Source organism: Rhinopithecus roxellana, chromosome 16, assembly GCF_007565055.1.
Source record: "Rhinopithecus roxellana isolate Shanxi Qingling chromosome 16, ASM756505v1, whole genome shotgun sequence".
Lineage (NCBI taxonomy): Eukaryota > Metazoa > Chordata > Mammalia > Primates > Cercopithecidae > Rhinopithecus > Rhinopithecus roxellana.
In genome coordinates, this window is record NC_044564.1 from 71,197,722 (window position 1) to 71,225,282 (window position 27,561).

At 38.4% G+C, this 27,561-nt stretch overlaps 1 protein-coding gene across 3 annotated transcripts in view; it reads left to right on the forward strand.

Moving 5' to 3' along the window:
• Positions 1-27,561, forward strand: part of DENND4C (DENN domain containing 4C) — a 138,132-nt gene that overhangs the window by 81,005 nt on the left and 29,566 nt on the right. For 2 of the 3 annotated variants that reach the window (XM_030919307.1, XM_030919308.1), the window contains 11 exons: positions 2,560-2,705; positions 4,143-4,178; positions 4,268-4,398; positions 6,553-6,685; positions 10,512-10,718; positions 13,903-14,031; positions 15,166-15,310; positions 15,582-15,728; positions 20,798-20,920; positions 22,402-22,548; positions 26,295-27,460. In XM_030919307.1, coding sequence (XP_030775167.1) covers positions 2,560-2,705; positions 4,143-4,178; positions 4,268-4,398; positions 6,553-6,685; positions 10,512-10,718; positions 13,903-14,031; positions 15,166-15,310; positions 15,582-15,728; positions 20,798-20,920; positions 22,402-22,548; positions 26,295-27,460 — 2,510 coding nt within the window. The remainder of the gene's footprint in view (positions 1-2,559; positions 2,706-4,142; positions 4,179-4,267; positions 4,399-6,552; positions 6,686-10,511; positions 10,719-13,902; positions 14,032-15,165; positions 15,311-15,581; positions 15,729-20,797; positions 20,921-22,401; positions 22,549-26,294; positions 27,461-27,561) is intronic. The other variant, XM_010365711.2, reaches the window with a different exon arrangement.

Sequence of the window (27,561 nt, forward strand, 5' to 3'; positions counted from 1 at the left end):
ACTTGAGTATGCTGATGAGAAATAGCTAATAGAGCTGGGCACAGTGGCTCACGCCTGTAATCCCAGCATTTTGGGAGGCCAAGGCAGGCAGATCACTTGAGGTCAGGAGTTTGAGATCAGCCTGGCCAACATGGCGAAACCCCATCTCTACTAAAAACACAAAAATTAGCCGGGAGTGGTGGCGCATGCCTGTAGTACCAGTTATTTGGGAGGCTGAGGCAGGAGAGTCACTTGAACCTGGGAGGTGGAGGTTGTAGTGAGCTGAGATTACACCACTGAACTCCATTCTGGGTAATAGAGCAAGACTCCATCTCAAAAAAGAAAAAAAAAAAAAAGAGAGAAATAGCTAATAGAGAGGGAGATTTATCCCGAGAACACTGGAAGGGGCTGGAATCCTGAAGTCATGTGATTGTTTGTCCTTAGATAGGAGGAGGGACATATCCACTGTAAAAAGACAGAAGGAATAAATGATAACTGTTAAAGAGTCGTAAGTTATGTAGTGAGATAGTATACATAGTTTCTATTTAATGATCTGCATTTTCATTGCAATATAAAGTATGCTCATTTCGGAGTATGGAGGGGGCACAAAAACATGAAGGGAGAGCATATACAAATAGGAAATAGTTGTGAAAACATGTGAAAAGGAAAATTAAATTGATTCTAGAAATGTAGTAGGATTGCTGGTCAGGGGTGAAGGTATAAGTGCTTCTGATCTGCCTAGTTGTGGAACTTTTTTCCCCTTAACTTGTGCTCAGTCATCCTTATACAGATCCAGAGAAGGCAAGCAGCACATTCTTCCAGAGCTGGATTATGCTAGGTAGGTTTAACCAAAAAAGCAAAAGAGCAAAAGGGCTGAGAGTATTGACAAAACAGTAATTGAAATGATTGATATAGCATGGAATCAGTATTACATAGAGAAAGAAGTGAAGATGGGAGGATGTATGTGGAGGTAAAAGGGCCAGTGGATTGGAGATTTCAATGAGCCTTCCCTCTCTGCTCCCCCAATAAAAAACCCTAAAACACTTAGTAGAAATACTTAATTAAAGAGACCGGATAGGCAGAGGTAATGGGCTGGGAGTGATGTGAAAATGAGAGATTTGGAAGGCAATGCTGCTTTGAATGCTAGCAAGTAAAGTCAAGGGACTGTGACTGTGTGTTGAAGTTGGTGATTGAGGTAGGATGGAGCATAGGATCATTGAAAATCAAGGAATGAAGGCTGGGCATGGTGGCTCATGCCTGTAATTCTAGCAATTTGGGAGGCTGAGATGGGAGGATCACTTGAGGCCAGGAGTTCGAGACCAGCCTTGTCAACATAGCAAGACACCCATCTCTTAAAAGAAAAGAGGCCAGGTGCAGTGGCTCACGCCTGTAATGCCGGAACTTTGGGACGCTGAGGCGGGCTGATCACCTGAGGTCAGAAGTTCGAGACCAGGCTGGCCAACATGGTAAAACCCTGTCTCTACGAAAAATACAAAAGTTAGCCAGGTGTGGTGATGGGCACCTCTAATCCCAGCTACTCAGGAGGCTGAGGCAGAGAATCACTTGAACCTGGGAGGCAGAGGTTGCAGTGAGCCACGATCACGCCGCTGCACTCCAGCCTGGGGGACAAGAGCTAGACTCTGTCTCAAAAAAAAAAAAAAGGAATGAAGACGAACCTAAAGTGTTTTCATGGTTTGTGCTTCTGGGTGTGGAAGAATGATGGTGGTAGGAATTAGAAAGGAGGAGACTTTGAATCAAATGCCCTGGTCTTCAGTGAATGAAGGAATGTCCCTGAAATTAATAGAGGACTACGATTAATAGAGGAAATAGTGGAATAGCCAGATGCTTGAAACTTTAATGAGCAGAAATTTGAAAAACAATACAGAAATAATGGTCTTGTGACATTAAAGAGGAAGGACATTGGCTCTTTGGAAATTGACTGTGGACTCAAGAGTGTGCAGAGTATCAGAGAAATTTCTACTTAAAAGTTGTAGAGCTGGAGGTTCCTTATAGGGGATTCAGATTTCAGTGAAGGGGTTGATAGAAGTTAAGTATTTTTCATGGTTTAATTAGGCAGAAGGAGCTATATATGTAGTTACTACAGGTTGAGCTTCCCTAATCTGAAAATCCAAAACCTGGAATGCTCCAGAATCTGAAACTTTCTGAGTGCTGACATGATGCCACAAGTGGAAAATTCCACACGTAAGTACTTAACACACACTTTGTTTCATGCACAAGATCATTGAAAATATTGTATAACATTCCCTTCAGACTGTGTGTATAATGTATATATGAAACATAAATGAATTTCCTGTTTACTTGGGTCTCATCCCCAAGATATCTGATTGTGCGCATGCAAATATTTCAAAATCTTAAAAAAAAAATTCGAAATCTGAAACACTTTTGGTCCCAAGCATTTCAGATAAGGGATACTCAACTTGTAGAAACTTCTCTTTAAATGTGAATATATATACATATAGATAAAGAGAATGTAATATAGATAAGTACAAGTTTAATGTTTACTATAATATCGAATTCCAGTTTAAAATTTGAATTTAATTATAATTTTGTTTTCCTCAGGGTTTTTAAAAAGTCGAGATCGTGCCTATGCAAAATTCTATACCCTTTTATCCAAAACACAGATTTTTATTCGTTTCATTGAAGAATGCAGTTTTGTAAGTGATAAAGATACTGGATTAGCATTTTTTGATGATTGCATAGAAAAGGTAAAAGTTTGTGCTTATACTAGTGTTTAGAAAAAAAAGTTTGCCTTACCTGTATAATTATCATTGTTATTGTTAGTCTAGAGTGATATAAGGAAGACAGTATAGGATTGTGTATGTGTGTGTATGTGTTACTGATTCTGGGCTGAATATAAGAATAATTTTCTTTGTGGTATCAAGTTGCTACCACATATAGCCAAGTTTTCTCTTCTTTATTGATTGATCCATTGATTGAAACAGCATCTCATTCTGTCACCCAGGCTGGGTTGCAGTCGCATGATCATAGCTCATTGCAACTTCAGACTTCTTGCCTGAAGTGATTCTCCCACCTTAGCCTTCCGAGTAGCTAGGACTACAGGCATGTGCTACGCCTGGCTAGTTTTTTAAATTTTTAGTAGAGATGAGGTCTCACTGTATTGCCCAGGCTGGTCTCAAACTCCTGGGCTCAAGCGATCCTCCCACCTTGGCCTCACAAATCCTTGGGATTACAGGATGAGCCACCATGTCCAGCCAGTAAATTTTCTCTTTAAATCTCACTTTCATTTACAACTATTGAGTTGTAAAACTTAGAACATTTCCTTGAGCCTTGTGAGTTTATATTTTTTTAATTTAAATGAATAAGATTTACTTTAAGATTTAGGTTTTTTAATTAAAGAATGTTTAGTTTTATGGGTAAGAGAAGTTGTGTTCTTTTGTTTTAATGTCTTTCCAAATTCTTTTGCCTAATATGTTTCTTTTGTTCTAATGGAAGATGGAAATATGTTAAATTTTAAAGCTTTACCCACCCATCCTAAGGAAGTTAAAATTGATTCTTGACAGCAATGACTTGGTTATAATTTTTCCTAACTTTTAATATAATTCTTATTTTTGCTAAGTAGATCTTGGGGCCAGTTGTTTATGCAAACCGTATATTATATAACATTTGAGATTGTATCCAAAAAAGTAGAATATTATGACATTAAATTTTTTGGCCCCCTCATGATTCATGTGCCTTAGAAGATTTGAATAATTTTCTCCTATCAGTGTGATCTAAAATTCCAGGTATATAATTAAAACTATTCAACATTTTTGTTTATTTACAAAATTGATATTCCAGTGTCTTCCAGTTATATGAGAAGCTTAATGTCAATCACTAATAAAGGGGCTTAATAGTAATGAAATTTTTTGAGAAGCCAGATAACCTTGTGATTGGTCATCTTTTGTCTTAAGGTTTACAAAACGACTAATCAAAATAGTTTTCTATCCTAATAGCCACAAGTAAAAAATTATGCTTTAGCCTAAGAGTATGTATTTAGCCTAAAAATATACTTTGCAATGTTTTGTATCAGCCGGTACTTTCTGAAAAGGGGTAGTTTTTTTCTAAATCAGAATGTAAGATAAAAATGTCTATTAAATTCATAGTGGACATTTTCATTAAGAATCTGTTTTCTTTTTTTCTAGTTGTTTCCTGATAAAGGCACAGAGAAATCAGAGAAGGTATGTTTTTCTTAGACTTTAAGGGTTGAAGTTTCAGAATTAGATCTTGTTTGTATGCAAATTAATTGGGGAAAAATAATTATTTTCAGGTTGATTTTGATTCAGCAGAAGATACCAGATTGATAGAACTGGATGATTCACAGAAAAGTGAGCATACTGTATTTATAATGCCGCCAGAGCCACCTCCTGATGATGGAAAGGACCTGTCACCAAAGTACAGGTAGTGGGAAGTTTTCAAAGAGCTATTTAGGCACAGCCTATTAGTTTCTTTTAATTTTTATTAGTAGGTATGTATATTAGTCTTTTGTGAAACTCATTTTCGTTATTAATTTGGTGAACTAATGTAGATAAATATTTTATGGAAATGCCACTAGGTGTTATAATTTAAGAATTGGATGATATTGTCAGATGTTGATCTTTGTTTACCTTAGTGTTTGTATTTTAATCTTTAAAAGTTTCAATTCTGAAGAAGAAAAATGTTACTTTTATGAGGCTCCCCACTCACTTTGGGAGTTTTATTGTTGATACAAAGACTGTGAAATTCTTATGAATTGGTAATTTTCCAAGATAACTTAAGGTAGAGGGCCAGGAATTTACTCTTTTTTAAGGTAAAAGATAGGACTTGGATGTGACTCTTTTAAGAAATTAGAATGGATTTTGTAGTTTTTTTATTACTATAAATTTAATAAATTTAGAAAATCAAACGAAAATGGAAAACTAATACATCATTCTAGCACCAGTACTTGTGTCTCTTAACAATTGTAGGCATGTATTTATGTGGATTTATGTGTGTATGTATTGCATGTATGAGTTCATCAGGTAGATTCCCTTTGTAATCTATGTTTGCCTTTAGTGGTCTGAACATTTTCCCATGCCATTAAATATTTTTGTGCCTTACCATTTGTAATGACCACATTGTATGCATTTATTATGATTTATTTAACTAGCCTCTTAAGGATTTGTTTGTAGTTATTTGCTATCTATATCTTTGTGTACATACACAGTTATTGTCTTAGGCTGTGTTTCTAAAAAAATTTCTAAAATGGAAAGTAAAGTAAGTACCTTCCTAAAATAGAGAATTAATATCAAGTATAATATCAAGAGGACTGGATCAGAATGAAGAATATATCTGGGATTGAATGGGTTAATTAAATACTATTTTGATTTCATGTAAACTATAGAATTCTTTTCTACTTTGGCTTAACTGCTAGAAATTGGAATCCAGATACTGACAAACAAGATAAAATCAAATATGGAAAGGCAATATCTCCTGGAAGAAAATTGGCCAAAAGAAATAAGTAGACAATTTCCAAGAAATCCAAAGTCAATAATATAAAAATATGTTATGGTTTTTTGTATTCAAAGAAATGCAAACCAAATTGATGAATAGGAACTTTTGACATTGAGAATAGGTTATGCTAGTAGTTAGAATGTGTGTTTAAGTATAATATTTTTTGAAATAATTTGATATTAATTATAATAATTTTTAATTCTTTTGATAAACATGGACCTAGCAAATTCTATTATTGGGTATTCATCCTATGAAATTAAGCAGAAGTATTCACAAAGATATACATATGAAAATATTTAATTAGGCCGGGCGCGGTGGCTCAAGCCTGTAATCCCAGCACTTTGGGAGGCCGAGACGGGCGGATCACGAGGTCAGGAGATCGAGACCGTCCTGGCTAACACGGTGAAACCCCGTCTCTACTAAAAATACAAAAACTAGCCGGGCGAGGTGGCGGGCGCCTGTAGTTCCAGCTACTCGGGAGGCTGAGGCAGGAGAATGGCGTAAACCCAGGAGGCAGAGCTTGCAGTGAGCTGAGATCCGGCCACTGCACTCCAGTCCGGGCGACAGAGCCAGACTCCGCCTCAAAAAAAAAAAAAAAAAGAAAATATTTAATTGGAGAAATTTAGAAACAATCTTCAACTTCATAATGTCCAGCAGTGAAAAACTGCTTAAATTGTGGTACATCCTTAAAATAAAAATTTTATGGATTTTTTTATTTTAAATACCTATGCAAGGTAATTTTATGAAGAAAAACATAAAATTATGAAGTATACTAAAATTTTTTAAAACATAAATTATGGGATACATGGATTCTCTTGAAGGAGTTATTTCTCCCTTTAATCAGAGTTTTCTGTGTTTTAGAGATTGAAAATAACAAGTAGGGTGAGGAAGAGACCAAATTTTCGTGAAGGTGGTCTCTATGTTATATCATTTAAAAATTTTGAAAAAGTATTTTTTCTATATAAGCATTTAAAATAATGTTGGGTACTATTTGAAGTTTAGAAATATTTGCCTAAACGCTGGAATAATATGAAGAGTTGGTGTGTTTTAAATCAGCAGTTCTATTTTTGCTTTTTATTTTAGTTACAAATACTTTCCAAGACTGGACCTTAAGCTTTTTGACAGACCGCAGGAGTTGAAACTTTGTTTTAGTAGACACCCTACTGGGAATAGCATTACAAAGAGTCCAGCTCTCATGGCTAAGAGAACTAAACAGGTCAGATATTCTTTATCTAATACATGTTCATTTAATATGTAAAATATGTATATGTGATATGCAGCTCATAGTTTAGAATGATCACCCACAACAACCATTTGAAGACTCACTATGGTTGTTACTGAATTTAACTAGATTTCTTGCAAGCCTACTTAAAATATCAAGTCTGGGCCGAGCATGGTGGCTCACGCCTGTAATCCCAGCACTTTGGGAGGCTGAGGTGAGCAAATCACTTGAGGTTAGGAGTTAGAGACCAGGCTGGCCAACATGGTGAAACCCCATCTCCATTAAAAATACAAAAATTAGCCAGGCGTGGTGGCAGGCGCCTGTGATCCCAGCTACTCGGGAGGCTGAGGCAGGAGAATCGCTTGAACCCGGGAGATGGAGGTTGCAGTGAGCCGAGATTGTGCCACTGCACTCCAGCCCGGGCGACAAGAGTGAAATCCATCTCAAAAAAGTCTATCTATCTATCTATCTATCTATCTATCTATCTATCTATCTATCTGTCAATCAATCAAGGCTGAAGTTTTCGAATGCTTATGTTTATGCTTTAAGACTATCCATAGGAATTGGCCGAGTATGGTGGCTCATGCCTGTAATCCCAGCACTTTGGGAGGCCAAGGCAGGCAGATCACCTGAGGTCGGGAGTTTGAGACCAACCTGACCAACATGGAGAAACCCCGTCTCTACTAAAAATACAAAATTAGCCAGGCATAGTGGTGCATGCCTATAATCCCAGCTACTCGGGAGGCTGAGACAGGAGAATTGCTCGAACCTGGGAGACGGAGGTTGTGGTGAGCTGGGATTGAGCTATTGCACTCCAGCCTGGGCAACAGGAGCACAATCTGTCTCAAGAAAAAAAAAAAGAGTCTGTAGGAACCAAATATACTTTTTAGAAAACTTAATTGAAATATAATTCATATACCATACAGCATACCCACTTAAAGTGTATGATTTAGTGGCTTTTAATATATTTACAGGTTTGTACAGCCACCACCACAATTAATTTTAGAATATTTTCATCAACCCCAAAAGAAAGTTTGCATCCTTTAGCCATTAACCCCAATTCTCAATCCCCAGCAGCCCTAGGCAACCACGAGTCTGTTTTCTGTCTATAAATTTGTCTATTCTGAGCATTTCACCAGTAGAACTGCATAATATGTATTCTTTTTGTGACTGGCTTCTTTCATTTAGTGTAACATTTCAGGATTCATCCATGTTGCAGCATATATCAGTAATAATTTTTATTGCTGAATAATATTCCATTGTATGGATATACCATATTTTATTTGTCTGTTCATAAACATGTGGCTGCTTCCTACTTTTTGGCTATTACGAATATTGCAAATGAACATTTGTGTATAAGTGTTTGGATGTATGTTTTTATTTTTTGGGGGATTGTATATCTAGGAGTAAATTGCTATGTCAAATGGTTACTCTGTGTTCAACCCTTTGAGGCACTTCCAGGCTGTTTTCCAAAGTGGCTGCACCACTTTCCATTCCCACCAGCAGTGTATGAGGGTTCCAGTTTCACAACATATCCTTGTCAGTTCTTGTTATTGTTGTCTTTTTGATTATAGCCATCTAGTGAGTATGAAATTGTATTTTAAATTTGCATTTCCCTAATGGCTAATGTAAATATACTTTATTCCAAATATTATAATCCAAAGGGAGTTAACTTAGGACAACCTAGACATCTTGCTTTATTACTATATGTGATTTAGGTATAAAGAACTAAGCTGTGGTTACATATGAGTTAAAATTAAACATCCTTTATACATACACTGACATTTTGGGGATCTTCAAAATGTGGAAAATTTCACGATGAAAATCTTAGTTCAGGTTTTACTAATTTATGGGATAGGCCCCTAAATCCTAGAAATATCCTGAGGCATTTCCTAATTTCATACAGTTCATATTTCTTTCAGTGTTTTCTGAAGAGAATACTAAAGAATTTTTTTTTTTTTTACTGTTACCAGCTAACAAAAGGCAAATTTCTAAAATGAGAAAATTTTGCTAACTCAGCCTCTAAATCTCATTTATAGCAGAATTTTTTTTTTCAGGCTAACTGAAAAAGAAAAGAACCATAGGATCTTAGAAAAACAAGGGGATATGTTTTTAAATATATACTGAAGTGTCATGGAGATCGAGCTCAAAAGTAAAATTAATATACCAAGTTTTTTTGTTTCTGTTTTTGTTTTGTTTTGTTTTAGGGTGGAGTCTTGCTGTGTCACCCAGGCTGGAGTGCAGTGTCAAGATCTCGGCTCACTGCAACCTCCGCCTCCCGGGCTCAAGCGATTTTCCTGCCTCAGCCTCCTGAGTGGCTGGGGATTACAGGCACCCACCACCACACCCAGCTAATTTTTGTATTTTTAGTAGAGTTGGGGCTTTACCATGTTGGCCAGGATGGTCTCGATATCTTGACCTTGTGATCCACCTGCCTCGGCTTCCCAAAGTGCTGGGATTATAGACATGAGCCACCATGCCCGGCCCCCAAATTTTTTTATTTAGAGCATAGACTAGTGGAGGAATCTTTAGTGCAAAGCATAAAATGGCATTCTGATATATGTGATAGGCTCTGTAGTTTCTGAGACTATATATAGTTTGATAAAGCTCAGCAGATGGCTGGGCATGGCAGTTCACTTCTATGATCCCAGCACTTTGGGAGGCTGAGGCGGGCGGATCACCGGAGGTCAGAGTTCGAGACCAGCCTGGCCAATGTGGTGAAACTCTGTCTCTACTAAAAATACACACAAAAAAATTAGCTGGGCATAGTGGTGGGTGCCTGTAATCCCAGCTACTCAGGAGACTGAGGCAGGAGAATCACTTGAACCCAGGAGGTGGGGGTTGCAGTGAGCTGAGATCATGCCATTGCACTCCAGCCTTGGTGACAAAAGCAAGACTCCATCTCAAACAAACAAAAAAAAAAGCTCAGCAGATGATTTTGATACCCTATTCTCTCTTCTACCTAAATCAGAATGAAAAGCTGAACTAGAAAACACGACTATCAAACTAGGAGGTGGGAAAATTTATGTTGACTGCAAAGGAGTAGGTTGTTTTTTTTTTTTTTTTTTTTGAGATGGAGTCTCCCTCTGTTGCCAGAGTGCAGTGTTGCAGTCTTGGCTTACTGCAACCTCCAACTCTCTAGTTCAAGCAATTCTCCTGCCTCAACCTCCCGAGTAGCTGGGACCACAGGCACACGCCACCATGCCCGGCTAATTTTCGTATTTTAAGTGCAGACCGGGTTTCACCATGTTGGCCAGGCTGGTCTTGATCTCCTGACCTCGTAATCCGTCTGCCTTGGCCTCCCAAAGTGCTAGGATTACGGGCATGAGCCACCGTACCTGGCCAGAAATAGGTCTTTTTTAAGGAATCTGTCAGTGAGGGAGTTAACATAGACTGTAGCTTGGGAAGACAGAGTGGAAATCTTGGCAGGAGATAGCCTAGAGCATCTCAAACATTAGCGAAGAGAAGAGTGAGAAGAGTATCACTTTTTCACCCATCAAAAATGAGTTCCTTCTTTGTAAAAGACGTTATGAGCCATTCTAATACAAAAAGACGAATGATATTTGCTCTTAATTTCTACTCCAAGAGACACATGCTTGCTAACAAATAGTTTTGGTGTAGTATGAAGTATTATTGTAAATGAATGTTCAGGGGAACCATTAGCACTAATAAGCAGGAAGCCACTCACAAGAGTCAACTTTGAAGTGCTTGATTTTAGGCGTCAAGTTTTACTTAAATTATCCTCTCCCTTTTCCTTCTCACTTCTCCCCTCACCCTAATGAATTTTAATAAATATCGTAATATTTTATTCTCTTTCTAGGAAATAAAAACAGCTCATAAATTGGCGAAGAGATGTTATACAAATCCACCACAGTGGGCCAAGTGTCTGTTCAGTCATTGTTACAGTTTATGGTTTATTTGTCTTCCGGCCTATGTTAGAGTTTCTCATTCTAAAGTCAGAGCACTTCAGCAGGCATATGATGTACTTATTAAGATGAGGAAAACAGATGTGGATCCCTTAGATGAGGCAAGTATAACAAATTGACATTGTTTCTAAGGTAAATTTTATTTTTGTACTTCTGATAAAATTTGGATCTAAGTTGCTTTAAAGTGTGCTCAAGCATTTTCATTAAGCAGGAAAGATAAAACTATTACTCTGTTACATGGAGCTGATGCTTGTGTTTATTTTTTATTTTACTTATTTATTTGTTTTTGAGACAGAGTCTCACTCTGTCACCCAGGCTGGAGTTCAGTGGTGCGTCCTTGGCTCACTTCAACCTCTGCCTCCCGGATTCAGACAGTTCTTGTGCTTCCCAAGTAGCTGGAATTGTAGGCACATGTCACCATACCTGGCTAATTTTTTTTTTTTTTGTATTTTTAATAGAGATGGGCGTCTCACCATGTTGGCCAGGCTGGTCTCAAACTCCTGGCCTCAATGATCTGCCTGCCTCAGCTCTCAGTGCTGGGATTACAGGCGTGCGCCATCATGTCCGGCCATGTTTGTTATTTTTAAAGAGATGGGGTCTCGCTCCTCTCTTGCCCAGGCTGGAGTGCAGTTGATTGATCGTGACTCACTGCAGCCTTGAACTCCTGGGCTCAAACAATTCTCCCACCTGTCTCCCAAGTAGCTAGGACTTCAGGCATACAGTCCTGTGCCTGGCATATGGTTTTTCTTTTTTTGATTTTTTTTATTTTTAAGGAATGGAGTCTAACTTTCTTGCTCAGGCTGATATTGAACTCCTGGCTTTTGAACCCGCACCTTGGCCTCCCAAAGTGCAGGGATTGCAGGCATGAGCCACTGTGGCTGGCTTCCTTTTGTTCTTTTAACTTTATTGGGGAGCAGATAGGGAATAGGCTTTTAGTAAGTGGCTTTCCACTAAAGACCTGTGTCCTAAGGTGAGTTATATAATCTATTTAAAGATATATATTAAAAAATATATATTTTTATTAAAAAATATTTATATATACTAAAAATATATATATATATATATATATATATATATATATATATATATATATATATATATATACTCGTGCCCAAGCTGGAGTGCAGTGGCACTATCACAGCTCACTGCAGCCTGGAACTTCAGGGCTCAAGCAATCTTCCTGCCTCAGCCTCCCATGTAGCTGGGATTACAGGTGCACACCACCATGTCTAATATTTTAGTTTTATTTTTTGTAGAGATGAGGTCTCGATATGTTGCCTGGGCTGGTCTCAAACTCATGGTGTCAAGCCATCCTTCTGCTTGGCCTCCCAAAGTGCCAAGATTATAGATACGAGCCGCTGCACCTGGCCTATGTAACCTGTTTGTATTTTGGATTATCTATTTGAAAATGTAGCTTTGAGCTTCTCAACTTTGGCACTATTGATGTTTTGGCCCACATAATTGTTTATTTTAGGGGCCTGTCTTATACATTGTGTAGGATGTTTAGTAGTATCCCTGACCTCTACCAACTATATGCCTCTGTTTCCCTGCACAGATCATGACAATCAAAAATGTTCCTAGAGAACAAAATTGCTCCTGGAGAACCACCGAGGTAGATAATAATAGTTAGTACCTTAATTGTAGGTTAGTTTGAAGGTTAAATCACTTAATATACTTAAAGTGCCTGGTTCATAGTAAACACTCAGTGAATGACGTACTAGACATTTTCATGCATTTTCTCTCTCAAGCCTTAGAAACCATCCTAAGAAGTAGATACTGATACTATCCAGTTAATGGTTGAGGAAACTGAGGCACTTATTTAGCTTTTTCCAATGCTGTTTTTCCCTTAAAAATTTTTTTTTGGTGTTAAGATAACTATAAATGATATTTTGAACTAGATTAGAATTAAAAATGAAAAGTCTTCCATCCTGGCTAACCCGGTGAAACCCCGTCTCTACTAAAAAAAATACAAAAAACTAGCCGGGCGAGGTGGTGAGCGCCTGTAGTCCCAGCTACTCCGGAGGCTGAGGCAGGAGAATGGCGTGAACCCGGGAGGCGGAGCTTGCAGTGAGCTGAGATCTGGCCACTGCACTCCAGGCTGGGTGACAGAGCGAGACTCCGCCTCAGAAAAAAAAAAAAAAAAAAAAAGAAAAGTCTTTGCTAACAGTGTTACAGTATATTTAACTGTCTTCTCATTCTTTTCAAGACAGATCCTGTTTGTTCTATAGGCATTTTGGAGATACTGTCTTTAATTCCTTTGGCATTGAATGGAAAGCATAGTGATTGGGGAGAGAGAGACTTTAATTATACTTGATTTTATTTATATCTATCTATCTATCTATATTTATTTATTTATTTATTTATTTGTTTGTTTGTTTGTTTGTTTAGAGATAGTTTTACTCTTTTCCTCCAGGCTAGAGTGCAGTGGTGCAGTCTCGGCTCACTACAATCTCCGACTCCTGGGTTCCAGCAATTCTACTGCCTCACTCTCCCAAGTAGCTGGGACTACCAAGTGTGTGCCACCACGCATGGCTAATTTTTGTATTTTTTTTTTTTTTTGTAGCGATGGGGTTTCTCCGTGTTGGCCAGGCTGATCTCAAACTCCTGACCTCAGGTGATCTGCCTGCGTGGGCCTGCCAAAATTCTCGGATTACGGGTGTGAGCCATTGCTCCCAGCCTCTATCCTTGATTTTAGAAACGAATTACCTCTCAAATTATGAGGAGTAATAGTTTTTCTCTTTGTGTAGATTTAGTTACTCAAACAAATGGAACATGGACACGTATGTCTTATGTGAAATAGTTAATAATGATGATACTTGCATTAATGAATAGGGTTTTGTTTTGTTTTGTTTTGAGACAGAGTTTCACTCTGTCGCCCATGCTGGAGTGCAGTGGCGTGATCTGGGCTCATTACAACCTCTGCCTCCTGGGTTCAAGCAATTCTCATGCCTCAGCCTCCCAAGTAGCTGGGATTACAGGTATGCACCACCATGCCCATCTAATTTTTGTGCTATTAGTAGATATGGGGTTTCACCATGTTAGCCAGGTTGGTCTCAAACTCCTGACCTCAGGTGATGCACCCGCCTCAGCCTCCCTAAGTGCTGTGAGGTGTGAGCCACTGCACCCAGCCTGAATAGGTCTTAAAAATAATTTGCTGAGATGCTCAAAGCAGAACAAAGGAGAAAATACTGCTTTATAATAACTTCATGGAAAGAATTCAGGAAAATCTCTACAATTCGTAGTATACTAATTACTGACACTTCCTTTTTTTTTTTCTTTTGTTAGGTGTGCTATCGAGTAGTGATGCAGCTTTGTGGACTTTGGGGTCATCCTGTTTTAGCAGTGAGAGTCTTATTTGAAATGAAAACTGCTAGGATAAAGCCTAATGCTATTACTTATGGTTATTATAATAAGGTAAGTAGGATCGACAGTAGGCAAGTTGTGGTGCTTATCAAAAATGATTATTTTGTATACCTTTTGTTATTCATGAAACTCCTATTAAAGGAGGTTTTGGGATATATTTATTTTTTTAAAATTGACAAGTATATATATTTATCATGTACAATATGATGTTTTGAGATGGCTCAATCAAACTGTTAAGTAATTAAAATATGCCTTCATGTACTTACCATTGTTTTGTGGTGAGAACACTTCTAGTCTCTTAGCAATTTTCAAAATACAATCTGTTGTTATTAACTGTAGTCCCCATGTTGTTTAGTAGATCTCCTGAATTTATTTCTCCTATCGAACTGAAATTTTGTATCCTTTGACCAACATCTTCCAGTACCCCCTTTCCCCTCACCTCCCAAAGCCCCTGGTAACCATAGTTCTACTCTCTACTTTTATGGGTTTCACTTTCTTGGATCTCATATATATGTGAGATCATGTGGTATTTGTCTTTCTGTGCCTGGCGTATTTCACTTACCATAATGTCCTCTGGGTTCATTCATATTGTCACAAATGACTGGGTTTCCTTTTTTATTTCAGGCTGAATAGTATTTCATTGTGTATATATACCACATTTTCTTCATTCATACATTGATGAACACTTAGGTTGATTTCATATCTTGGTTATTGTGAATAATGCTGCAATAAACATGGGAGTAGAGATCTGTCTTCAATATACTGATTTCATTTCTTTTGCATATCTATACCCAGTAGTAGGATTGCTGGATGGTATGGTAGTTCTAGTTTTAATATTTTTAGGAAATTCTATACTGTTTTTGAGGAATCTTTTTAATGACTGTACTAATTTGCATTTCCACCAAGAGTGTGTAGGGGTTCTTTTGTCCACATCCTTAATCAACATCTTTTGTTTTTTTGACAATAATGATTCTAACAACTACGAGGTGATAAGATATCTATTGTAGTCTTAATTTGCATTTCTCTGGTGTTTAGTAATGTTTAGCATTTTTTTATATACCTCTTGGCCAGTATAACTGTTTATATTTGTGTGTATATATATAAACATATACACACACATATGTATGAATTTTTAAAATCTGATATTGCTAATTAACATTATTTTTACCCTTATTTTGCCTTTAGGTAGTTTTGGAGAGCCCGTGGCCTAGCAGTACCCGCAGTGGTATCTTCTTATGGACGAAGGTACGGAATGTGGTACATGGCTTGGCACAGTTTAGGCAGCCGCTTAAAAAGACTGTGCAAAGGTCACAGGTCTCCTCAATATCAGGTAATACATGTGATTAGAAATATACTTCCTTACTGAACCATGAGCTTTACAGGCATATGAATTTTTAGCTATGTGAATTAGAGAACTTAAATTCTGGTGGACATTTTCACATACATTTAAAGACAGATTATCTTAGTCCAAAATTGTTTTTGTTTTTTTCCAGAAATTTAGAAAGTGTTCTGCAACTATAAATGAACTGTGGGTCATTCATGTTTAGTGTAAGAGATTATCAATGCATGAGTTATTGAATTGCTATTGTCCTTATCTTTAGCTCTTCAAAATGTCACAGGTGGAAGTGATGGGGACACGGTGAGCCACGGTAGTGTGGATAGTTCTAATGATGCTAACAATGGGGAGCACACAGTCTTCGTCAGAGATTTAATCAGGCTTGAGTCCATTGATAATCACTCTAGCACAGGTACTAAAATCCAGATTTTACTAACCATTCACTTACTCTCATGTTAAATCTTTCCTTTTTCAAAAAGCTTCTTCCCTTCTTGAGTTTGTGTGATATGACTACTTTAAAAGTACTGTATACTTATAAGAGAAACAATAGAGTCTGAAGATCACTTCTCTTTATTTCCTGTAGTACAAAATTAGTATGGGAGTGCTGTGCACAGTGCTCTAGCATGATACTTCTTTGTATTTGCTTATCATTAATTTATGAAAGTGTATGCTATAATTAGGAATCATGAGTTAAGGAACTTGAAAATTAGTGACAACTTGCAAATCTTTTTAAAAAATTAAATAGAAAATGTATCTTAAAATTTTAAGAGTTTGAGTATTAAAGAGGGAAGGAAGTAAGTACACAATGAGAAAAAGTAATCTCTTTAAGTTACATTTTTTAAGATCTGCGAAGCTATTGAAGCTGCTTTTATGTACATAGCCATCCCTCTCCTCTGAAGTTAGAAATAAGTGTAACTAAAGTAGCACATTGTGCAAATATATGTGTGTTGCACATCCTTCTCCTTGTGTTGTTTTTTTTGTTGTGGTTGTTTTTAGTATCTCAAGCTTTCCTTTAAAAAGAATTCTGGGTCTAATTCCTGTACTTCGTCTGATGAACTTGTCTCAATGACTGAAGTTTCCTTTTCTCTGCTCTTTGTTGCTTTGCTTTTTGCTCTGTGCTGTTTCTTGGTGCTGCATTTGTCCTTGGCTGTCATGGTGTGGGGTGCAGACAGACTTGTATGACGTGAAGCTATGGATACACGTGTGCATTAATGCTACCCTTGAATGTTAACCACATCAGGTAATTTCCCATTTATTAGGTTAAATTTTGCTGACATGCAAGGGTGGGGGAAAGACCTTTCATTGTATTTTAAGTATTGTTATTAGTGGTAAACAGTTTTCATTTTCTTGCCTTTTCTCCTTTGGATAAATGTAATCATATATAGACTCTATTGAAAATATCCAACTGGCTGGGCGCGGTGGCTCAAGCCTGTAATCCCAGCACTTTGGGAGGCCGAGACGGGCGGATCACGAGGTCAGGAGATCGAGACCATCCTGGCGAACACGGTGAAACCCCGTCTCTACTAAAAAATACAAAAACTAGCCGGGCGAGGTGGCGGGCGCCTGTATTCCCAGCTACTTGGGAGGCTGAGGCAGGAGAATGGCGTAAACCCGGGAGGCGGAGCTTGCAGTGAGCTGAGATCTGGCCACTGCACTGCAGCCTGGGTGACAGAGCAAGACTCCGCCTCAAAAAAAAAAAAAAAAAAAAAAATCCAACTAACTTTTCATGGTCAGTTTGCAAAGCATATTTGTTATCTTATTTGAAAATATATTATGCCTTGCTAAAATTCTTATTTTGAGGTTGGTTTGTAGCATCATTGTGACAAATAGTGTTATAGGCATTGAAGAATTGTTTCAACTGTTGAGGTGGTGTGGCTATTGCTTTCCAAAACTGATCTTGCTGAATTCTTGTGCTAAAAACAACCTTCATATAATTACAGGAGCATGTGTAAATTTGAAAGTCAACATAAAGCTATAGGTTACAATCCTGTTTGTAATTAACTTCCTCAGTTTGCCATCATGTTTGTATATTATATTAACAAATAAGAATTTTAATGAAACTTTTATTTTAAAGCCACCATATTTTATTTCATCTAATATTTTTTCATGATACTTGTAGAAGAAATGGGCTTCATGTATAAAAAACAAAAAAACGTTTTTTGTATGAAAACGTTTACCAGGAATAGTAATAGTAATATATAAACACCTCTCCTCTTATTCTTTCAGATTTTTAAGTTTATCTCATTATAGAGGCAATTTACTCCTTTAATGGAAATACCAATCTCCTAGTAATCCTGGGTGTTTGGTATAAGACTTCAATAGTTGGACACAAACTTTCAGGTCCCCTTTATTTATATTTTAGCTGCATTTCAAATAACTGAATGCCATATACTGAATTTGCAGTGAAGTTGTGCCTCTGTAGAACTTCTGACAATGCCAATTGATGCTTTTGAGGTTTTCAGCCCAGATGCTTAAGTTGCCCATTTCATTAAGGATTATCTCGTGGAATCTTTCCACTTGGTACCTGGTACAGAGTGACTTAGCTGTTAGGAGCATGTTTGGTTTTAATCTACCCAGGTCCCAGCCTAGTGTTCATTTCATGGCACCATAATGCTTTACCAGAGTTTTTGAGGGAGCCAGTAAAAAAGTGACTGAAGTTAGTCATTCTAAGTAGTAGTATTTAAAGACATTTATTCTTTTCTTGTATGGCAAACCCAGAGTCTGAGTGGCAGTGTAATAAGTGATGGAAAATGGAGGTACTGCATATTGACATCTTTATACTGTTTTCTCTAGTACCTGATCTTAGTTTTGATTTTTTTTTTTTTTTTTTTTGAGACGGAGTCTCGCTCTGTCACCCAGGCTGGAGTGCAGTGGCCAGATCTCAGCTCACTGCAAGCTCTGCCTCCCGGGTTCACGCCATTCTCCTGCCTCAGCCTCCCGAGTAGCTGGGACTACAGGCGCCGCCACCTCGTCCGGCTAGTTTTTTTGTATTTTTAGTAGAGACGGGGTTTCACCGTGTTAGCCAGGATGGTCTCGATCTCCTGACCTTGTGATCCGCCCGTCTCGGTCTCCCAAAGTGCTGGGATTACAGGCTTGAGCCACCGCGCCCGGCCTTGATTTTAAATTGTAGAACTTTAAAGTCAAAACAGACTTTTAAAATATTTGAAATAATTTCAAACTTACAGAAAAGTTGCAAGAATAATACAGAAAACTCTCATATCTTTAATCTAGATTCCCTCCTTTTTAGTTTGCCACATTTGCTTTATTATTTTCATTCGGTATGCATACACATATCATTTCTTTTTCCTAAATCATGTGAGCAGGTTACATACATCTTGCCCTTTTACCTCTTTATTATTTCAGTGGTATTTTCTCTTATATATAACCACACTTTAGTTACCAAATTCAAGAAAACATTGATAAACTACTTCATAGTTTATATTCCAAGTTTGTCAGTTATCCCAGTGTTCCTTGTGGTACTTTAACTCCTTTTCTTTAGTCTTCTTTAACCTGGCACAGTTCCTTAGCCTTTTAAAAAATCTTTTATGACTTTGGCCTTTTTGAAGAATTCATTTTAATTATTTTGTGGAATGTTTCTTAACTTGGGTTTGTCTGTTATTTCCTAGCGATTAGGTTATGCATCCTTGGGTGTGATACATAAATGATGTTGAATACTTCTCAGGTTGTCACATCCTACAGGCACACACAGTCTGACCTTCATCGGTGATAATTAATTTGGATCACTTAGTCTCACTATTGTCTGATTTCTCTGTGGATAGTTACTATAATCTTTTTCTTCCTCTCAGATAATAAGCTATTTTTGGAAGGACACTCTGAGACAATGTGCTAATATCCTTTCTCATGACACTCTTTTAAATTTGGCATCCATTGATGATGCTTGCCTGAACCAGTCATTACTGTGATGGCTACAAAGTGGTGATTTTGCCAATTCTATCACTGTTTTCAAATTTAGGAGACGATGTTCTAGTATATGGAAAATTCTCCATTCTCTGTTTTTTTTCTTATTTATTATCAGTATGGACTGATGGGTTCCTGTTTTATTCATTGAAGTATAATTCATTACTGCCCTTATTTGGTCCTCACATTATCCCTGTGTTGGCCAGTGGAAGCTCCTTTAAGCTGTTTTTTATGTCCTTTAGATATTCTCCCATTATGTTTCTGAACACTACCTTTTTGGCACAACAAAATGTTCTAGCTCAATCTTATACCTTCTCTGTCTGAACTCTGGAATCAGCCATTTCTTTAGGGACCCCAGGTTCTTGTTCATGGGGAATAGATTTTAGAAGCCAAGATTTGGGATCACTGTTACCACAGTGTTACTGCTTCTAAACTCTTTTCCTAAGCTAGAAAATATGTGTACTGTACATAAAAAATAATTTTCAGAATTGTCACACCCATTTCTCTGTGAAAAACAAACCTACTAAGCAGTTCAGGATTTGACTATTACTCTTAGGCTTAAGGTGGATATTCAAAATAATGTGTTCAAAGTTACTTGGATTAGTCCTCGCCTGGCCCTTTCAGTGTGGTTATGTTTTTCATGGGAAATATAGTTGGCTTCATTTGTTTCCATTTGCATTCAGTTGCACCCCCTTTATCTTACTGATTTAATTTTTTTTAACATGCAGAAGTGTATTATATCTCCAGAGATAAAAACAATACCATAAACTATACATAGGGAAGTCTTATCCCTCTTTATTCATTGCATCTTATTTCCCCCCAACCCCCCAACAGTAAACCCCATCTTTACTGTTTCCTGGTTTATTTTTCCTGCATTTCTTTTTGCAAAAGTAAGCAGTTGTATGTGTGTTTTTTTCTTACAGAGAAGGTAGCATTCTGTAGATACTCTTCAAAAGACACTTTTCCAAACATCTTGTCTACATCTTTTTAATTTACAGATGAAGAAATTAAGATGTAGTGCTTCCAAATGTGTTTAGTCTTTGATGTTCCTGTTTCTGCTGTTCTTTGCGACTTATCATTATTTTTAAAATGTTCTGTGTTCCTTGTGTGCTTTCTTGTCTTCGTTTTGTCTGACCGTAATTGTGTAGGTCAGTGGAATTTTTTTTTTTTTTTTTTTTTTTTTTTTTTTTTTTTTTTTTTTGAGACGGAGTCTCGCTCTGCCCCCAGGCTGGAGTGCAGTGGCGCAGTCTCGGCTCACTGCAAGCTCCGCCTCCCGGGTTCACGCCATTCTCCTGCCTCAGCCTCCCGAGTAGCTGGGACTACAGGCGCCCGCCACTATGCCCGGCTAATTTTTTTGTATTTTTAGTAGAGATGGGGTTTCACTGTGTTAGCCAGGATAGTCTCAATCTCCTGACCTCGTGATCCGCCCACCTCGGCCTCCCAAAGTGCTGGGATTACAGGCTTGAGCCACCGCGCCCGGCCTGGAATTTTCTTTTGATATTTTATATATGAATTATAAGTATATGAAAACATTTATATGTAAGTCTGCATTCTTTTTAACAGGTGGTCAGTCTGACCAAGGATATGGGTCTAAGGATGAACTTATAAAGGATGATGCAGAAATTCATGTGCCTGAAGAACAAGCAGCAAAAGAATTGATAACTAAAACAAAAATGCAAACAGAAGGTTAAGTCCTGATATTTACGAACTTTACTTAGAATAATACCTGCATTATTAATAATTAAAAGTGTATCTTAGTTGATAGCTTTGATGATTATTTTCACAAATGTAAGGTCTGGCTCCTAAGATGCTATGTACTGTTATATAAGGTAGATTTTGGTAGTCTCTGAAGTTTTAAAATTTAAGAGACTTTTGTTTCTGTTTCTTTTTCTTTTCTTTTTTTTTGTTTTAGAGACAGCGCCTTGCTCTCTCGCCTAGGCTGAGTGCAGTGGCGAGAACATGTCTTACTGCAGCCCTGATCTCCTGGCCTCATGATCCTCCTGCCTCAGTCCCCTGTCAGCTGGGACCACAGGCACGTGCCACCATGCCCAGCTAATTTTTTTATGTTTTGTAGAGACAAAGTCTCGCCATGTTGCCCAGCTGATCTTGACCTCCTGAACTTAAGTGATCTTCCTGCCTCAGCCTCCCAAAGTGCTGGGATTACAGGTGTGAGCCATGACACTCTGTAGGTCAGCCCTTAATTTTGCAGGAAAGTATGACCCATTGAGGTATTTGCCAAATTTACATAGCTACTTTTGACAGAACCAGGACTGAACTTTGAGTCATCAAAACTTCTATTTTAGTGCCATTTTTAATTCTGAAAGGCTCTTTCACTAGCAGTCCTTCAAATATCTAGGTGCATAGTTTTCATTGGTAGGTTAAAAATAGTCTATGTGGGCTGGGTGCGGTGGCTCATGCCTGTGATCCCAGCACTTTGGGAGGCTGAGGTGGGTGGATCATGTGGTCAGGAGTTCGAGACCAGCCTGGCCAATGTGGTGAAACCCTGTCTCTACTAAAAATACAAAATTAGCCAGGCATGGTGGCAGACACCTGTAATCCCAGGTACCGGGGAGGCTGAGGCAGGAGAATCGCTTGAACCTGGGAAGCGGAGGTTGCAGTGAGCCGCTACTGTGCCATTGCACTCCAGCCCGGGTGATTTTAAGAGCAAGACTCCATCTCAAAAAAAAAAAAGTCTATGTGGTTTTTCCTGGTTTTTATAGGGCTCATTAAGGCAGAGATAATTTGTTGTAATCATTTTATGAAAATATGGAGGAATATTTTGGCTCATGGAATAAGACACTCTTCCTGTTCTCTTTCACAAAAGTATACTTTCTTTAATGTTACTTATTTTATACTCCAGAGTTTTGGAGAAGCAAGCCCCTCTCCTGCTTGCCAAGTGATGAGAAGGAGAACTGAAGGCCAGAGACTTTATTGATTCACTAAAGAACATTTATGTTAGGATTATTGAATGATTAAACAAAGCATTTCAGTTAATGGCAGCATTTATGGCATAAAGTAAACCAGACACAGTCTATTTTACTTTGTGTCTAAAGTAAAATATACACACTGACTGTTGGAGAAAAATACATACAATATGTAAAAGTATATGGTTTCTGTTTAATATTGGCAAAAGTAGGAATGATAACATCCAAATATTTTTTTTCCAGAGGTGTGTGATGCCTCTGCTATTGTGGCAAAACATTCACAACCTAGTCCAGAGCCTCACAGTCCTACTGAATCTCCTGCATGGGGCAGCAGTATTGTGAAAGTTCCGTCTGGTATATTTGATATCAGCAGCAGGAAAAGTAGCACTGGTGAGTCTTTACATTTTGGTTATTAAATATTTAAAATAAACATCTATAGATACGTATGTGTCTTTAATGACATTATAATTGTAATGAACATGCTAAAGAGCCAGAAGGGACTTTTGAATTCTCTAAATCAGCTAAAGAAATTGAAAATATTGTTATTTAAAGGGTTTAATTGTTACTTAGAATACCCTTTCCTGTTGTGGTGCCTGTTCTCCGTTTGGCCACTCTTTCTCATTTTAGATAATGAGAAAGTATACTTGTAGGGCTTCCTGTATGCATCATGAACAGAGAGGCAGTGGTGTGATCAAATTCCAGAGGGCTTATGAGTGGCCGGCTAATTCCTATCACTGAAGGGAAATGGAAGAAAAAGATTCACGTCATTTCCGCTCTACACAGATATGCCAGTGGGTCTTTGATTTTGGCCATTGTTATAGGTACCCCAAGCCACTTTTTGTTTGTGATTAAGTGTTTGTGCTAAATAACTGTGTGTATGACTCCCTTGAATTTGAGTTTTCTACTTTCATTATATATGGGCCTCCCGAGACTCTTCTGGCACACGTCTAAGTATATGATTTTAAAAGATGATGAAATTGGCCTGCATCCTTTGCCCTTCATTAGTGGTGGCTGCAGTTCACTTTTCTAAAGTTGACTGTCTTGTCTGAAGATGTATCTATTGTATGACTTTACAGAAATTAATTTGTTCAGCTTCTTAAACCAATGTAAAAGTACTCCTGTTCTTAAAGTCTTTTCTTTTTGTATTTACTGTGACTCTGAGTTTCACTCATTACTTGTTTGGTTAGTGCTCAAGAGGTGGTGGGGCTAAAGGTTTTTTTTTTTTTTTGAGACGGAGTCTCGCTCTGTCGCCCAGGCTGGAGTGCAGTGGCCGGATCTCAGCTCACTGCAAGCTCCGCCTCCCGGGTTCACGCCATTCTCCTGCCTCAGCCTCCCGAGTAGCTGGGACTACAGGCGCCCGCCAGGTCGCCCGGCTAGTTTTTTGTATTTTTAGTAGAGACGGGGTTTCACCATGTTAGCCAGGATGGTCTTGATCTCCTGACCTTGTGATCCGCCCGTCTCGGCCTCCCAAAGTGCTGGGATTACAGGCTTGAGCCACCGCGCCCGGCCACTAAAGGTTTTTTGAGAAAATAATTGATATATACATTGCAGATCCCATTTTCCCAACTTCTTGATAGCAGAGATGCTGGGGAAAAGGAGGGAAGAGTTTTCTTTGTCAGAGGCTTAGCGTCCTCTCAAAATATTGAACTGGGCATTGTGGACTGCTGTGTTTCCTTCCCTTTTAACTTATTTTCATATTAAGAATGAAGGGTGAGGCCGGGCGCGGTGGCTCAAGCCTGTAATCCCAGCACTTTGGGAGGCCGAGGCGGGCGGATCACAAGGTCAGGAGATCGAGACCATCCTGGCTAACACGGTGAAACCCCGTCTCTACTAAAAAAAAATACAAAAAACTAGCCGGGCGAGGTGGCGGGCACCTGTAGTCCCAGCTACTCGGGAGGCTGAGGCAGGAGAATGGCGTGAACCCGGGAGTTGGAGCTTGCAGTGAGCTGAGATCTGGCCAGTGCACTCCAGCTTGGGTGACAGAGCGAGACTCCGTCTCAAAAAAAAAAAAAAAAAAAAGAATGAAGGGTGAGGATAATGGGGCTTTTGTCGTGTAGCAATTTTTTTTTTAACATTGAATAAAACGTGCTGTTAAATTCCTGGAAATACTGTGAGAACCAATAATATTTGCAAAGATTTGTTTCTCAAATATTGGGAACAGCTTTCAAAGCAGGTACATATTTTGAGTTGTAAAATAGGCTAGTTTAATTCCCATTAAGGCTTAAAAGAGTATCTCTAAATGCTTATTCTGATTAATTTATATAATTATGATTATTAGTACTAACTTGAAAGATTAAAAAGAACCTTGAAATCAATCTTGAAGTTTAAAAGGAAGATCTTATCTAAGACAGCTTTTTTCCTTGAAGCTCCCAGATATTTTTATGCTTTTTAACAAAACAAATGATGTGACTACAGTAAAAAGCAATGGATAAAAAAGAAAACAAAGGAAAAGAAAAACAAATGAGAATCCTAAATATGAATAGTTCAGGCTGCTATACAATTCCATAGACTGGATGGCTTATAAACAACAGAAATTTATTTCTGCCAGGCTCAGCGGCTTATGCCTGTAATCCCAGCAATTTGGCAGGCTGGAGGGAAGATCGCTTGAGGCCACGAGATTGAGGCTGCAGTGAGCCATGATTGCACCGCTATACTCCAGCTTAGGTGACAGAGTAAGGCCCTAACCTTATTTGTTTGTTTTTGAGACAGACTCTCACTTTGTCACCTAGGCTGGAGTGTAGTGGCGCAGTCGTGGCTCACTGCAGCCTCAGCTTCCTGGGCTCAAGCAATCGAGGATTCTTCCGCCTCAGTCCTCCAAGTAGCTGGGACTAAAGGCAAGCGCCACCACGTGTGGCTAATTTTTGTATTTTTTTTCTGGAGACAGGGTTTCTCCATGTTGCCCAGGCTGGTCTCAAGCTCCTGAGCTCAGGTGATCCACCTGCTTCAGCCTCCCAAAGTGCTGGGTTTACAGGTGTGAGCCACCGTGCCCAGCCTAACTCTAACTTAAAAAAAAAAAAAAAAAAAAAAGAAAAGAAAAGAAAAGAAAGAAATTTATTTCTTACGGTTCTAGGGTCTGGAAAGTCCAGGATTAGGGTGTTAGCATGGTGAGTTCTGCAGAGGGCCCTCTTCCAGGTTGCAGACTGCTAACTTACTGTATCCTTGTACAACAGAGAAGAGAGAGCTCTCCTTCTCTAAGGGCTCTACTCCCATTCATCAGGGTTCCGTTTTCATAATCAAATGATCTTTCAAAGGCCCTGCCTCCTAATACCATCACACGGGGGGTCAGGATTTCAACATGTGGATTTTGAGGGACACAAGCCTTCAGTCTGTAACAGGAAGGCTTAAGTTCTAATAATGATTCAAATAGGAAATAATAGCTTTTGGTTTTGGAGTGAAACAAATTGCATGGTAGCAAAGGGTAAAAGACTGCTTTCTTCTTCCAAAGCTGGGGGAAGCTGCTGTGGCCATTAGCATATTTTTTCTCTACCTTATCAAATAAGACTGACTTCTGTGAAGGCTGGGATTATATCTGTTTTATTTGCCTTTGTATTCCTAGCACCTCATATGGTGGATACTACTAGACCTTTAGATATTTGTTGAAGAAATGGATATTTCTGAGTAATTTTTTAACCACTCAGGTTTTATCAGCCTTCTTAGAATTTTTCGGTGCTAGGCATTCCATTCTGGATTCTTTTACTTTACAGCAGTAAGACTTTGAATATAGCAAATATACAGTTCCTCTGCGATTACAAATTTGCTTTTTGCAGAGTAGATTCCTGGCAAATATTTGTTGAATTGGATACAAACTAAGATGGAAGAGATTCTTTTTTTGTATTTTAGTGAACAACACAGGTATATCCACCTATCATATGTTGCATGATTTGTTTTTATAAATGGGTGTTTGTATACATACAGGATGAAAGACAAGTTATACATTAAAATGTTATCTCTAGGAGGCAGGTTTAAATAGCTCTTCCAGAGCACTTTTTTAAAATACCTTCTTTATGGCCTTTAAATTTTCTGGTTCTTTTATTCTGAGTGTATGTCACATTCATAATCAGGAAAACAATAAACATTTTAATAAAAGTTAACTTGGAAAAATAGATTCATCGTTAATACTTTACTTTCCCTTTTAGGTAGTATATCAAATGTGCTGGTTTCTACTCAAGATCCAGTTGAAGATGCAGTCTTTGGCGAAGCTACTAATCTCAAGAAGAATGGTGATAGAGGAGAAAAAAGACAAAAGCATTTTCCTGAGAGGAGTTGTAGTTTTAGTTCTGAAAGTCGAGCAGGAATGTTGCTTAAGAAGAGTAGTTTGGATTCTAATTCAAGTGAAATGGCTATCATGATGGGAGCAGATGCTAAGATTCTCACAGCAGCATTGACATGTCCTAAGACTTCTCCACTTCATGTCGCAAGAACCCATACCTTTGAGAATGTTAGCTGTCACCTACCTGATAGTAGGACTTGTGTGTCTGAAAGTACTTGGAATCCTGAGCACATATCATCTCCAGTGCCAGAGATGGTTGAGGAAAGCCAAGAACTCCTTGAGCCTGTGACTGATGATATACCTAAAACTACTGCAACAGTGGATACATATGAGAGTCTACTAAGTGATAGTAACAGTAATCAGTCCAGAGACTTGAAAACAGGATCCAAAGCTCTGAGGAATAAGAGAAGTAGTTTATATGGTATTGCTAAGGAGGTTGAGAGGAAAGATGTTGAAACTGGACTAGATCCTTTGTCTCTTTTAGCCACTGAGTGTTCAGGGGGAGAAACTCTTGATTCTGAAGATAAGTTGTTTTCTCCAGTTATTGCGCGTAATCTGGCTGATGAAATAGAAAGCTATATGAACCTCAAAAGTCCCCTAGGTAGTAAATCTTCTAGTATGGAATTACATGGAGAGGAAAACAGAGAGTCTGGCATGACTACTGCATTTATTCATGCTCTAGAGAGGAGATCAAGCCTACCTTTAGATCATGGTTCACCAGCACAGGAAAATCCTGAAAGTGAGAAAAGCTCGCCTGCAGTGTCCAGGTCTAAAACTTTTACTGGGCGTTTCAAGCAGCAAACCCCCTCTCGAACTCATAAAGAACGTTCAACTTCTTTGTCAGCGCTGATACGTTCTTCGCCACATGGCTCGTTGGGTTCTGTAGTAAATTCTTTGTCAGGACTAAAGCTGGATAATATACTCTCAGGGCCCAAGATAGATGTCCTAAAATCTGGTATGAAACAAGCAGCGACTGTAGCCAGTAAGATGTGGGTAGCTGTTGCATCTGCCTACAGCTACTCTGATGATGAGGTAAGAAAGCTTTATGTGTGTAGTCTGTCTGCTGTTGGAATGTTGATAGTATCTTTCTAGAAATAGATATATTATTGTTAAGAGATTTCTGTGCCCAGGCT